At 35.0% G+C, this 12,049-nt stretch overlaps 1 protein-coding gene across 4 annotated transcripts in view; it reads right to left on the minus strand.

Moving 5' to 3' along the window:
- Positions 1–10,958, minus strand: part of LOC143230869 (uncharacterized) — a 78,975-nt gene extending 68,017 nt beyond the window's left edge. For 3 of the 4 annotated variants that reach the window (XR_013016653.1, XM_076465150.1, XM_076465152.1), the window contains exon 1: positions 10,342–10,957. Coding sequence is in view for 3 of the 4 variants with exons in the window: in XM_076465150.1 (XP_076321265.1) it covers positions 10,342–10,457 (116 nt within the window). In the remaining variant the exon portion in view is untranslated. Of the gene's footprint in view, positions 1–10,341 lie in introns of all 4 variants that reach the window. The other variant, XM_076465149.1, reaches the window with a different exon arrangement.
- Positions 10,959–12,049: the final 1,091 nt, after the last annotated feature.

Genomic DNA, 12,049 nt, shown 5'->3' on the forward strand with positions numbered 1-12,049 from the left:
TTACGTTAAGTACACATAAAAAAATTTCCTTTTGGTTTGTTTGGTCATGTCCTTGAGTTATATATATATATTTATCTGCCCTTTACCTTTTAATTCTTAGAATATGGGAGCCAAGATTTACAAGACTGTTTTGAAGAGTGGTGGACAACTTAAGATAATAAGTAGTACAACGGGGACAGGTTGAGTATCCTAATCATAGACAAAAAGCACGAACACGTGCACTTTCCCTTGCTTATCCATCCATCTCAGAAGCTCGGCCTATTATGGTTGTTTCTTCAACTTTTTCTGTTCCTATACAGTTGCTTATTTCGTCGTGCAAAACACTTTCACGACACAGGATGAGAAAGTATGATAAAGCAAGTAAAGCGTGATATTCTGGGACAGACAGACAGAATCTTTGTAGTCACACATAAGTGCAGCTTGGTATATCGAGAACCAAGGCATCATGTTTGGCTTCAAGATTTGTCACAGATATTACAGTTGCAAAAAAAACCAACAACAAAACAAAACTTACACGCATGACAGAAACCTAGTGAAAGTGAATAAACTAATACACAATGTTTTTTTTTGCTTTTTTTATTTCGAGCAAAGCTACACGAGGGCTATCTGCGCCAGCAGTCCCTAATTTAGAGGAAAGGCAGCTAGTCATCACCACCCACCGCCAACTTTTCTGTTACTCTTTTACCAACGAATAGTAAGGTTGCCCGTCACATAATAACGCTCCCACGACTCAAATGATGAGTATGTTTGGTACGCCGGGGATTCGAACCCACGACCCTCAGATTACGCATCGAGTGCATTGATCACCTGGCTATGCCGGACCAATACACAATGAAATGCAAATACATGGTTTAACAAATATATATTTTCATTAACCGTAAAAAACAAAATATAATTTGAAGTAAAAAAAATATATTTATTTCTGTCCAAGAGCCTTACATTTTTTAATACGTAGTAGAATCTATTAAGAACTGAACGTAAAGTATAATTAAGATTGTTCTAACATGTTATGTCAGTTAATAAGGTTATAAATAAATTGATTATTTCGATATTAATCACCAATATATCACCTGTGATCTACCATCGGAAGAATCGAAACCTTATTTTGGAGATTACAAACCACAGTACTTACTGTCGAGCCACCAGAGGGCTAAATAAATATATTTATGTTCGTTTGATGTTAAGGACTGTGCTAAAGAATGAGGTAGCTGTTAAGGGTCCATCACGGGTGCCAAAACCTGAATTTTAGCGTTATAAGCGTTCAGAATTACTACTGTGCAATTGAGGGGAAAATAGGTTTAAAGCATCAAATGATAAAAGAATAGTTTTAAGTATCTTTTCATCTATCTCTGTCATAAATATGTATAAAATAAAGATCCTCAGAACTCTTAAAAATATTTAAGCATGTTTAGGTTGCTACCTGTGAGGACGATCGGTATTAATTATTACCTAAGACTAATTTCTACAAATTATTTCTTATTGTCAATTTCATTGAATAATTATTACTATTTTATATAAATGATAGCTGTTCCACGTGTACTGAAGTAACTACTTTGAAAGTTATTTTGGAGTGCCACTTAGTGAACGAAAGTTTGGAACTTTAACCAGCTGTACAGTTCAACTATATAACTTAAAAGTAGAGTTACTTTTGTGAGCAAAATGGCGCGAATGCTACAGTTCTTGGCAAATAATTTGTAATTATTTTAAACAGAACAAATATTTGTAACTCTTAGAAATTAAGTAAAATTTACAAATTGTTATTGTTTTTTTTTAACTCGAACCCAGAATTTTTGCGTTGGAATTCCGAAAATTAACAGCTGATCCACCAGGGAGCACAACAAGTTGAATAAACGCCTTAAAAACTAGACTTGACTGTTATCCAAATTTATTTACATATCTGGTAGTGTGCAGACAAAAACTGATACAATTTATAGATCGAGAAACATGAATTACACGTAACTAATTCTTTTTCAAGTAAAACTAATGTTAATATTTGGTATGCATGAAATACTGATAATTAAATATTAAGTATCTGTTACAAAAATAAGAAAATGTGGGATGAAAATTACGATTCAATTTCTAAACGTTAATATGTGATAAAAAGACGTTCAGAGAAAAACTTAGTTTAAAACCAATGCGATGCCCAGCAACTGGAAATATAATTTGCATACCTTTAAATGAATGTCATGTATACGTTTATAATTTCCTTCCTTTTACTACATGTAATTTTAAAGTAATTCACTAGGTGGCATCGCTTTAAAACACGGGATTGTTTTTCCAAGTACTATGACCTTGAAATACATCAATTGTAATTTAAATATCTGATCTTTGTAAATGAATTTGCAAACAGATTGTATGACTTTAAACAAGTGAAAATGAGTTGAATTTTTTATTTTCTAAAATTCTTCATTTCCTCTGCCTTGCCCAATTTAAATATTCTACTTCAAAATTATACTTCCAATTCTGACGTAATCTCTTACACATTTGAGTGAGAATTCAAGTGTGCTTACAACCTGTACAGAAGAAAAAGGTGTTCCATCCCTTCATTACTGTGAGTTGGTCAAAATACTAAATGAGATCCCCCTCGGTGGACTCGGCAGATAGCCCAATGTGGTTTCGCTATAAGAACACACACACACACACACACTAAATGAACCATTTGAAACTCACTTACTTCAATTAATCGCGGTAGCTACAGATTCACTACTGACTTCCAGTAAAGTTCATTAGGTCTTTATTTGACTCGTGTCTCCTCTACTACACACCTATCAATCACTGCCTGTCATCTTCTGATTACACATATTTTTTTGAAGGCCGTTTCCTGTTCTTTTGTCACGTTATGTTTACTTCTAACAGGAGTCGTGCTGTTCGAGTGATCATTTGTGCTTATATTTGTCACTTACTTGTAATCTTTCTTTCAAGCCTTTCAATTTACTCAATATTTGCTAAAATATTACATCACCTGCATTCTGAAAGAATCACATGGGGTCTATTAAACCACGTGATCCCATGACTGGTGCAAAGTAAAAGCTGTACGTGAGACTTTGCTAGATAGTTTATACATATATTCATAGACTCCATTTATCAAGACAGTTCAGATATTCATGCGGCCATTCTTCCTTAGGGGGGAAGGCAGTAGTTGCCAAAAGAGTACAGCGAAAGCAGACAGTTGATTCCATATGATAAGCAGATCTGCGTCTTTCCCAACGTCAAGTTATTCACGGCTATTGTTTCGCTCAGCTCGAGAGAAGTTTTATTATCAACATAATGCAGCTTACACTGAAGTACAGATAATCTTTGGTCTGAAAGGAATGTTAAGGGGCCTCATAATCTTATCACAGAACCGTATCAAAAATTACCTGATTAATCCTATCAGTCAGATTATTTGTAATACAATCTGAAAAAGTAATATCCGATTCTCGTAGCTTAAGAATCTCCTTCGTAATGCACAAAATAGTTTGTTCAACTCTGACTGTCAACAAAAACAAAGGTGCTTTAATATTGTTTTTTCCCTAATTAAAATAAATCTCATTCGTTTAAATCGTGAATTATTTTTGATTATCGTAAAAAAAAACTGGCTCTTTTATTCGAACAATAAATACATTCATAGGTAAAGGATAGTGTTAATCCAATTTTTAATGTCCTTTAAATGTGTAAGTCTTCACATTGGGCAGTGACAGTTTTAACAACGACCTCTTAATTAGAATAACATCTCTATATTTTTATTTTTAAATCCTATGGAGAACGGTATGTGATTGGAAGAGGTTACTTGTTTTTGTATTATTGATAGATAATGTTGTATGGATGCGTTTCTATGAAAAATGTACTCTACCAGTATTAGCGATAACTACCAAAACGAGATTAACTTCTAGCTGTTTCAAATTAAAAAAATTAAAATCTGAAGTAGAAAAATGTCAATATAACAACTGTGAAACATTTATTATCAGACTTCACAATCGCATAACTGGCAGAATGACAGAGACTGATATTCTGAGGTCAGTGTCAATAAGTAGTAAAATAAGCGACTGGAAGTCAATGAATAAAACTAGATTCCTCGAAAGTTTTCATTGATGTAGCGCCGAACATTTGTTGTTGCTAACCCTACAGGGTATCGTTGTTAGTGTAATTAGCATTGCCGCTAAATGTTTAGTAATGACAAGGTGCTTGCATATAAATCACTATTAAGCTGTTTAGGTGCAATTAAAGCTAGATTAAGTCGATAAGCAGCTGTATTGACTAAAATAAAATACAAGCAATATATACACATACATATGTATGTATATACAGCATGCCACGTGCATCAGTTTTCCTGTACTGTCTCAGCACTGAATCTGTAAACGTAAAAAGTTACACAGAGAGAAATACTTACAAATACATTTTTTTACGTTAAATACGTTTTAACAAGCACGAGGTAAACGAACTGAAATGGAATTTTATAATTTAGACTTTTAAATTGCAATTACAATTCACATCAAAAGGAAAAAAGGGCCATCTAATTTGTGAGAGAGCAAAGTCCTTGCATGAAATTGTTGTTACTGTACGTTAATCAGATAACTTTTCCTTCCACAACATCCACACAATTAGGCCTTGCAAAATTTCTTTTTACTGATTATCTAATTCATTGTCTCTGCTTTGGTATTGTATCATAAACTATATTATACTTAATTCGTGTGCTAAGAACAGGCTGTTTTGGATCATGATGAAGTATTAATGTGTTATTATTTAGAACTAAGGTTTGTCTTTTGCAAATAAAAATGTAAAAAGTTATAAGGATAGTTTTGAGGAATATCACTACTCTCTATGTCCTTATATTTCGCAATGTTATATATATATATATTGTTAACATAATAATCTAGTGGAATAGCACTACGGGGCATTATTAACATGTCCTCAAACTCCATTCTTCGTATAACTTATATAAAATAGTTCTTTTGTTGTTTACTTGTTGTTAAGAGCAAAGTAACAAAGCGGACTACATGTTCTCTTCTCACCCCACGGGTATCGAAACTCGATTATTAGCGTCGTAACAATACAGACTTCACACTGAGCCTAAAGTAAAAAAAAAAAAAATGGATAAAATGTCTGTCATAGAAATAAAACACTGTGATCGTTGCGTAATGGGATGACCCTCACCCCCAGTCTAGGTTATGTAGTGGCCAGAGAAACGTTTTCATGAATTGTTTCTTCTGCTAATTTGTCATATGTGAAAGGTAACAGTGGCCACTCCGTAACCTAGACAGGTAAGGAAATTTGATCCTACCATTTCACCGAACAAACGAACAGTCAGGTCTTCGGAAAACCCTATTGAATATTAAAATATATAAAATAAATATCTAATTTTTATATAAAAAGTATATAAAATGATATAAAATATTATTTATCAAATACAACTTTTCAAACTGCAAACCCATAAACTCTCTGCTGGTCATGAAACGTGAATAAATAGATTCAAGCAATTCAGATTGTTCGGCTTTATAGTGTGTTTTGCTCTGTCAAACACTTTGCTATCAGAATTTCTAGTGCCAATTTCTTTGTGTAGGTTGTTTCATTATCTATTTCTCACGTAAACAAAGTTCAATACATTCTCTTTCATCCAGCTTTGCAGTGAAAGTGTTTAAGGTAAGTGTACACTTTTCCTAGCTGCTGAATTTATAGACTTAAACAAAATGCCATTAATCACGAGACGAATCACAAAGGTAATTTCACGAACTTACAACGCTAAAATCAGGGGTTCAATTCCCCTCGCTGGACACAACAGATAGCTCAATGTGGCTTTGCTATAAAAACACAGACGAATCTGCACATAATCAAGTTCTTTTTTTTTCTATATTATACGACTCGTGTGTGTGTGTGAATCTCAGATCTCTGGCTTACCTATGATTAAATTTGTGAACAAACCATCATTCGATAATTTAAAAAATATGCACACGTCGCAAAAGCCCCCAAGATAGTGCCATTTTAAGTGTAATCTCCATAAAAAATCTTTTTAACTACACGATAAGTTATGTACTAAAATTGTTTAATTTCGGTAATTAATAAATTAGAACTTAAAAGAATATACGCTCCCACATGTAACCTACCTTCTGTACCTGTAAAATATAAAATACACTATTTTCTTCACAAATATCATATTAGTTTCTACACATTATGTTTTGTAAAACAGCAAAGAAAACAATGTGTCTCCCTTCTTTTTTACCCATTGCTTACTTTCCTGATAATAGAGCATTCTCAGAGAAAAGTGACGGGAATACCAATAAAAACCATAATATATCGTAAGGGTTAAACGCTTAGATAGCCCAGTAATTGCTAGCCAAACCGTGACTCCCCAAGGCATAAACTATTATATATACGTACATATATGTATACGCACACATAGACTATATATCTGCACTATTTACTGTAAATCACATTTTCGCGTAAAATAGTTGGAGAATGTAAAAATGAAAATTTTAAAAGAATATTTCAGACTAAAATAAAATTAAGAATTAATTACTATAGTGCCCTCTGCCGGTAGTAGCATGAAGTTCTAATATATATCCTGTTGTAACACCGACTTTTAAATTTATTTTGTTAAAAAATAAACACTTAATTATAACATTAAAAACTATATTCAAAAATCGTTAAACAAGAGTTTAAAATGCTACATGTTTAATCTTTAAGGGTTATCTATTATTATTTTTATTTAAAAACGAAAAGTTATTAATATTTCAATTTTGTTTAACCACTCGAGGGTTAACTGCGCTAGTCACTTCTAATTTCTAAGTGATAGACTAAAATGAAGACAAATCATAACAAACGAAAATTGGGATCGACCGTCACATTATAACATTATAAAAAGGCAAGCATATTTGGTCACGGAATTGGAACTTCCGACTCACAGATAACAAATACATCGCCTTAGAAATTAGGCCATCTATTTACCAAACCATCGAACATAAAATATTATTCATCCAATGGATAAAATATCTAAACTAATTTAATTACAATCACGGGATAACTTGAGGATAATGTCATTAAAGATTTACTTAGCTAGATACATTATGGGCCGTTGCGAGTTATATCTTACACATCTTTATAACGTATAAACAGCCGGATGAGAAAGATCTTGATACGCTGGTTTCATCCTGTTTATCATTATATTGTACAGCAATCATTTTAGAATAAAAACAGCAAACAAAAACTCCCAAAAAAGTTGCATTTTGTTTGTCAATTCAATCAGAAAAGAGAGAGACAGAGAGAAAACAACAACAACAAAAAACTACCACAACGGAAAACTAAACACCAAACAAAACGGATGCAATACTTAGTATCACATTCAACACGCTTGTACCGGAAGTTAACTTTCTGAGTAATAAACGTTCTGGTATTACTCTTGTTTTATCCTTTACACAAAACGTTTTACAAAAAGCATCCTGTAAAACACTGGTACGTTCAATGTGTACAATTACACCATATGTAAGAACTATTGTTCTACCTAACTTAAAACTATGCGAAGTATGATTCAGCCTCTTAACATGGTTAGTTTATAGCTTAAACTACTACAACTAAACCCAGTAGACCTAAGTTGCAGTAACATTATTACATCATTGCTTCAATCCTATAACAAAAACAAGAAAACAAAAACATTTATCACTTCAGTTTTAATGTTATAAAACTCCACTGAAAAATAAGTTACATGAATTAGATAGTCTCCCCCCACACACGCTTCCAGTGGCAAAGCGGAATGCCTTCCAAATTCACACTGACAGAAACCGGATTTCGATGCAAATGTTAAAATATGCATTAATGTAACTTAAGCTCTTTCAGAGTTATTGCAGTGTCACTTATTATGTAAAAAGCGTCCCAGGTATTCGGGAAATGTGGTTACTTTACCACAACTATAGTTGCTACTACAAAAATACTTAGTTAATTTATCTTACTAAACTGCATGGCCAAGTGGTTAAGGCTCTCGACACGTAATCCGACGGTCGTGGGTTCGAATCCCCTTCGCACCAAACATACTCACCCTTTCAGCCGTTGGAGCGTTATAATGTGACGGTCAATCCCCCTATTTCTTTGGTAAAAGAGTAGCCCAAGAGTTGGCGGTGGGTGGTGATGACTAGCTGCCTTCCCTCTAGTCTTACACTACTAAATTAAGGACGGCTAGCACTGGTAGACCTCGTGTAACTTTGCGCGAAGTTCAAAAACAAACAAACAATTACCAAACTGGCAAATCATCCAACACTATAATCAGGTTAGCTATAACATTCGAAACTAACATTGCTAGAAAATGGAGAGAACCACCAATAGCCACGGCAGTTGAAATTATTTTAAGCAGGAATAGAGTAAATTACGGTACGACACCTTTTTGGTTTCTCTTTCCTTTTTATTAGCAAATACTTTTGTACACCATCAATACCAAGCGTGGGGCACGCGAATACTAGATTCGATTTTATTACGTATCAAGATCTCTACCAGCCTACCCTTAAATTGAAATTCTTTCAGGCAGACTTCGATTAAATTAATCTACGAGATCTTGGGCGTGGTACAAACATCAATCGAAAGGGTTTGATCTCCTGTGTCCAAAACTGTAATAAGATTTTAGGTCGGCTAAAAGTTTGTGTTTCAAAAAACAAAAACCTACAAAAACTCAGAGCCATTCTATGACTCGCTGTATCGAGACTAAAACGCGAAATTTGTCGCAAAAGTGCTTCTGGTCACCAAAAGTGTTTCTTAGTAATGAGGTTAGAAAACAACAACAATCTTTACTCTTTACGTTTACATGTATTCAGAAACCAAACCTTTTTTTACTTCTAGCCCTAAAGAAGATGCAATGGCGAAACACTGACAAAATATTTTTTTTATATATAAAGATTGTTTTTGTAACTCTACTGTCAAACAATCACTAATGTCGGCTGGATGTTTTGCGATATACTCTTTCTGTTTTTGTTTTTCAGGTTCGTCATTGCAGCTTCAGCAAAAGAGATTTGTTTGGCTGGAAAATACACGTAAACGTGGAGAATAAACCTCACCGCCAAAGTATTCAAATTCCTCAAGTACGCATTACAAATCTTAAGTATTTCAACAACAGTGTTTAATTAAGACATCGTTTTTTCATCTCATAAACGTGTAGCTTGATATGGTTTGTTCTGTTTTTGAATTTCGCGCAAAGCTACACGAGGGCTACCTGTGCTAGCCGTCCCTAATTTAGCAGTGTAAGACTAGAGGGAAGGCAGCTAGTCATCACTACTTACCTCCAACTCTTGGGCTACTCTTTCACCAATGAATAGTAGGATGGACCGTCACATAAAAACGTCCCCACGGCTGAAAGGGCAATCATGTTTGGTGCGAGGGGGATTCGAACTCTCGACCCCCAGATTACGAGTCAAGCGCCTTAATCACCTGGTCATGCCGGGCCAGGCTTGATAGGGTTTAGTGGTTCAAGAAAATTGTGCTATTAATGAATAACAGATAAATACTAACGAACCCTTAGGCTTTAGGTCCTCATTTCAAGGGCTGCTATAAAGTAAGTTTAAAACTTGAACTACCATTTGCACTTTTTCAGTTTAATTATCATTGTCGCTGTAACACAACTTAATTTCTTCAACTTAGTTACAAACAATAATTTATAGGTCTTCTTATTTACGTGCTGTTAGATAAACCAATGCCAAATTTTGGGTCAACTTTCGTTTTGCCTTTGTACAGATCTCGGTATCGAAGAGTTAAAACCACTTAGAAGTTAGCGCGATTAGACACTGAATATTACTATCTAATACCCGAGTAAGGAAGCGTACTATAGTAATATAATAGTATGTTAGCAGACAACGATTTATAAGCATTATGAAATTATTTCCTTTTTTTTTGAGGGGAGGAGGATATAATACAGGTAGGAAAAAGACACGCCAATGCTTCATTGAAATACGTAGTATGTTTCCTCCAAAAAATAATTAATTTTATCACACTTAAAACTATTGTTTGCCAACTTATGATCAGTAGAGAATATAACATTATGAAAGGAGAAAGTATACTCGAGGGGGCGATTATTTTACTGTGAGAAAGTATGATGTCCGACGGATCCTAAAACAACAGTGAAACAAGTCATTATATGATGGTCATATGATCGTTATGTTGTGCAACCATACCGGCATGTAAACTGAAACACTGAAAAACGACATGTTTTAGTATTTCTTATCACACATGATTTTTTAGGTGATTTATTTACATTTTATATGGTCTAAATTAGACTAAAGCTTGATAACTATGTACGCTCGTATATTATAGCACAGTTCCTCTCTAACTTTGTGTTGTCACAACCTAGCCTTGCTGGGACAAACCTAATAAAAAAAATCGTCCACCACGTACCGCTGTTGTGCAAGAATCTCCTTCTTGAGGCTGCGGCGGGGCCGGATGAACCGGTAGATGGAGCCTCGGGCACTGGGGTTAGCTAAAGGACTATCCACAGAGATGGAACTAGACATGGCCGACGTTCCCGTCGCTCGCTGGATCAAAACATGTCACAATTCATGCTTGGAAAAAAGGTGCAATATTTCGAAGTCAACGTTTTGATTATCATTCTCAGTTATTTAACAGTTCTTTTAATGTTTATCGATATTTGTTTCTCTTCAGTCCACGGGCTCTTAACACTCCCGTAACACTACCCACATCGTACCCAACCTTCACCTTCTTCCAGCAAACACATCTCGTGATGATCGGTTCACAAGCTCCTGATTGGTTAATCGGGTCGACTGTGCTACACCTGACTGGTTACATAAAACAGTGAGAAGCTACAGGTAGCATGCACTATTTGCCCCACGTGATGTGCTTGCTTCATGTGAACAGTACCGAGTGTAGCACGTGCTGGAGCCTGTCCGATAATTACCGGAATGGAAAACGTCGTGAGGCACGAGCTAACACTGATGTAAGCACGTGAAGCTACTCTGAATGTTAGGAATCACTGTCGCAAACCCTACTAGTAAGCAAGAGTGACAGATGACAGAAACAACGTGTCTCGCGAAATGAATGCGCATATTCGACACAATATTTACATACTTCACGCACACACCAATCCAAAATACGTTGCCTTTCGCTCGTGGAGGAAGAAGTCAAAGGGGAAATATTGATATTATCAGCAAGAAATGATACAAATATTTCGTATATTCATGTCACAATCTACTTATAATAACATTTCAAACACGTATCACCTAAAAGACCGTGGCATTTTTTGAATATTTTTGTTAGAAGAACGTAAAACAATATCATTAGTTATGATAGCGAGGTAGAAGTCTAAACGCTGATTCCATTGTTACCTGACAGAGCGAGTAACACTGAAACGTGCGTGATTTGAATAATACCAGTTAAATCTACTAACGCTTGAAAACACAATGGGAAAACGATAAATGTATGTAGACCATATTTTATAAGTGAAAACTTTACATCTTTGTACTGTTTTGGCTTTGTCTTGACAAAACCTGTGTGTAACTTTGGGTCATTTCGTCAAAAACAAACAAACCTTATAAAATGGGTTACGGAGCAAGCAAAACAAATGTTCGAAGTCTTGATAATAAGTTGTTTCTTTTGCGTAATTGGTGCCATTTAGACCGTTTATTAGAATGAAAAAAATTATGACTTCAAGGACCTAGGTCCAAAGAACAAATAGTCAGTTCTTTTGTTCTTGCTGCGTGAAGAAAGATGGTCATTCGTTCGGATAAAAGAATAAACACAAATAAAAAACAGAAATAGTGGGTTTTGACAGTTACTTTTATAATAACACACCTACGCCTCCAAAGCGAGGAATGCGATATTTTTCCTATATCAGCAGGACGCTTTTTTTTTTTTTTAATTTCGCGCAAAGCTGTACAAGGGCTATCTGGGCTAGCTGTCCCTAATTTAGCAGTGTAAAACTAGAGAGAAGGCAGCTAGTCATCATCACCCACCGCCAATTCTTGGGCTACTCTTTTACCAACGAATAATGGGATTGAACGTCACACTATAACGCCCCCACGGCTGAAAGGGCGAGCATGTTTGGCGCGACCGGGATTCGAACTCGTGACCCTAAGATTACGAGGCGAAC

The sequence above is a fragment of the Tachypleus tridentatus genome, chromosome 10 (assembly GCF_004210375.1).
Source record: "Tachypleus tridentatus isolate NWPU-2018 chromosome 10, ASM421037v1, whole genome shotgun sequence".
NCBI classification, from domain to species: domain Eukaryota; kingdom Metazoa; phylum Arthropoda; class Merostomata; order Xiphosura; family Limulidae; genus Tachypleus; species Tachypleus tridentatus.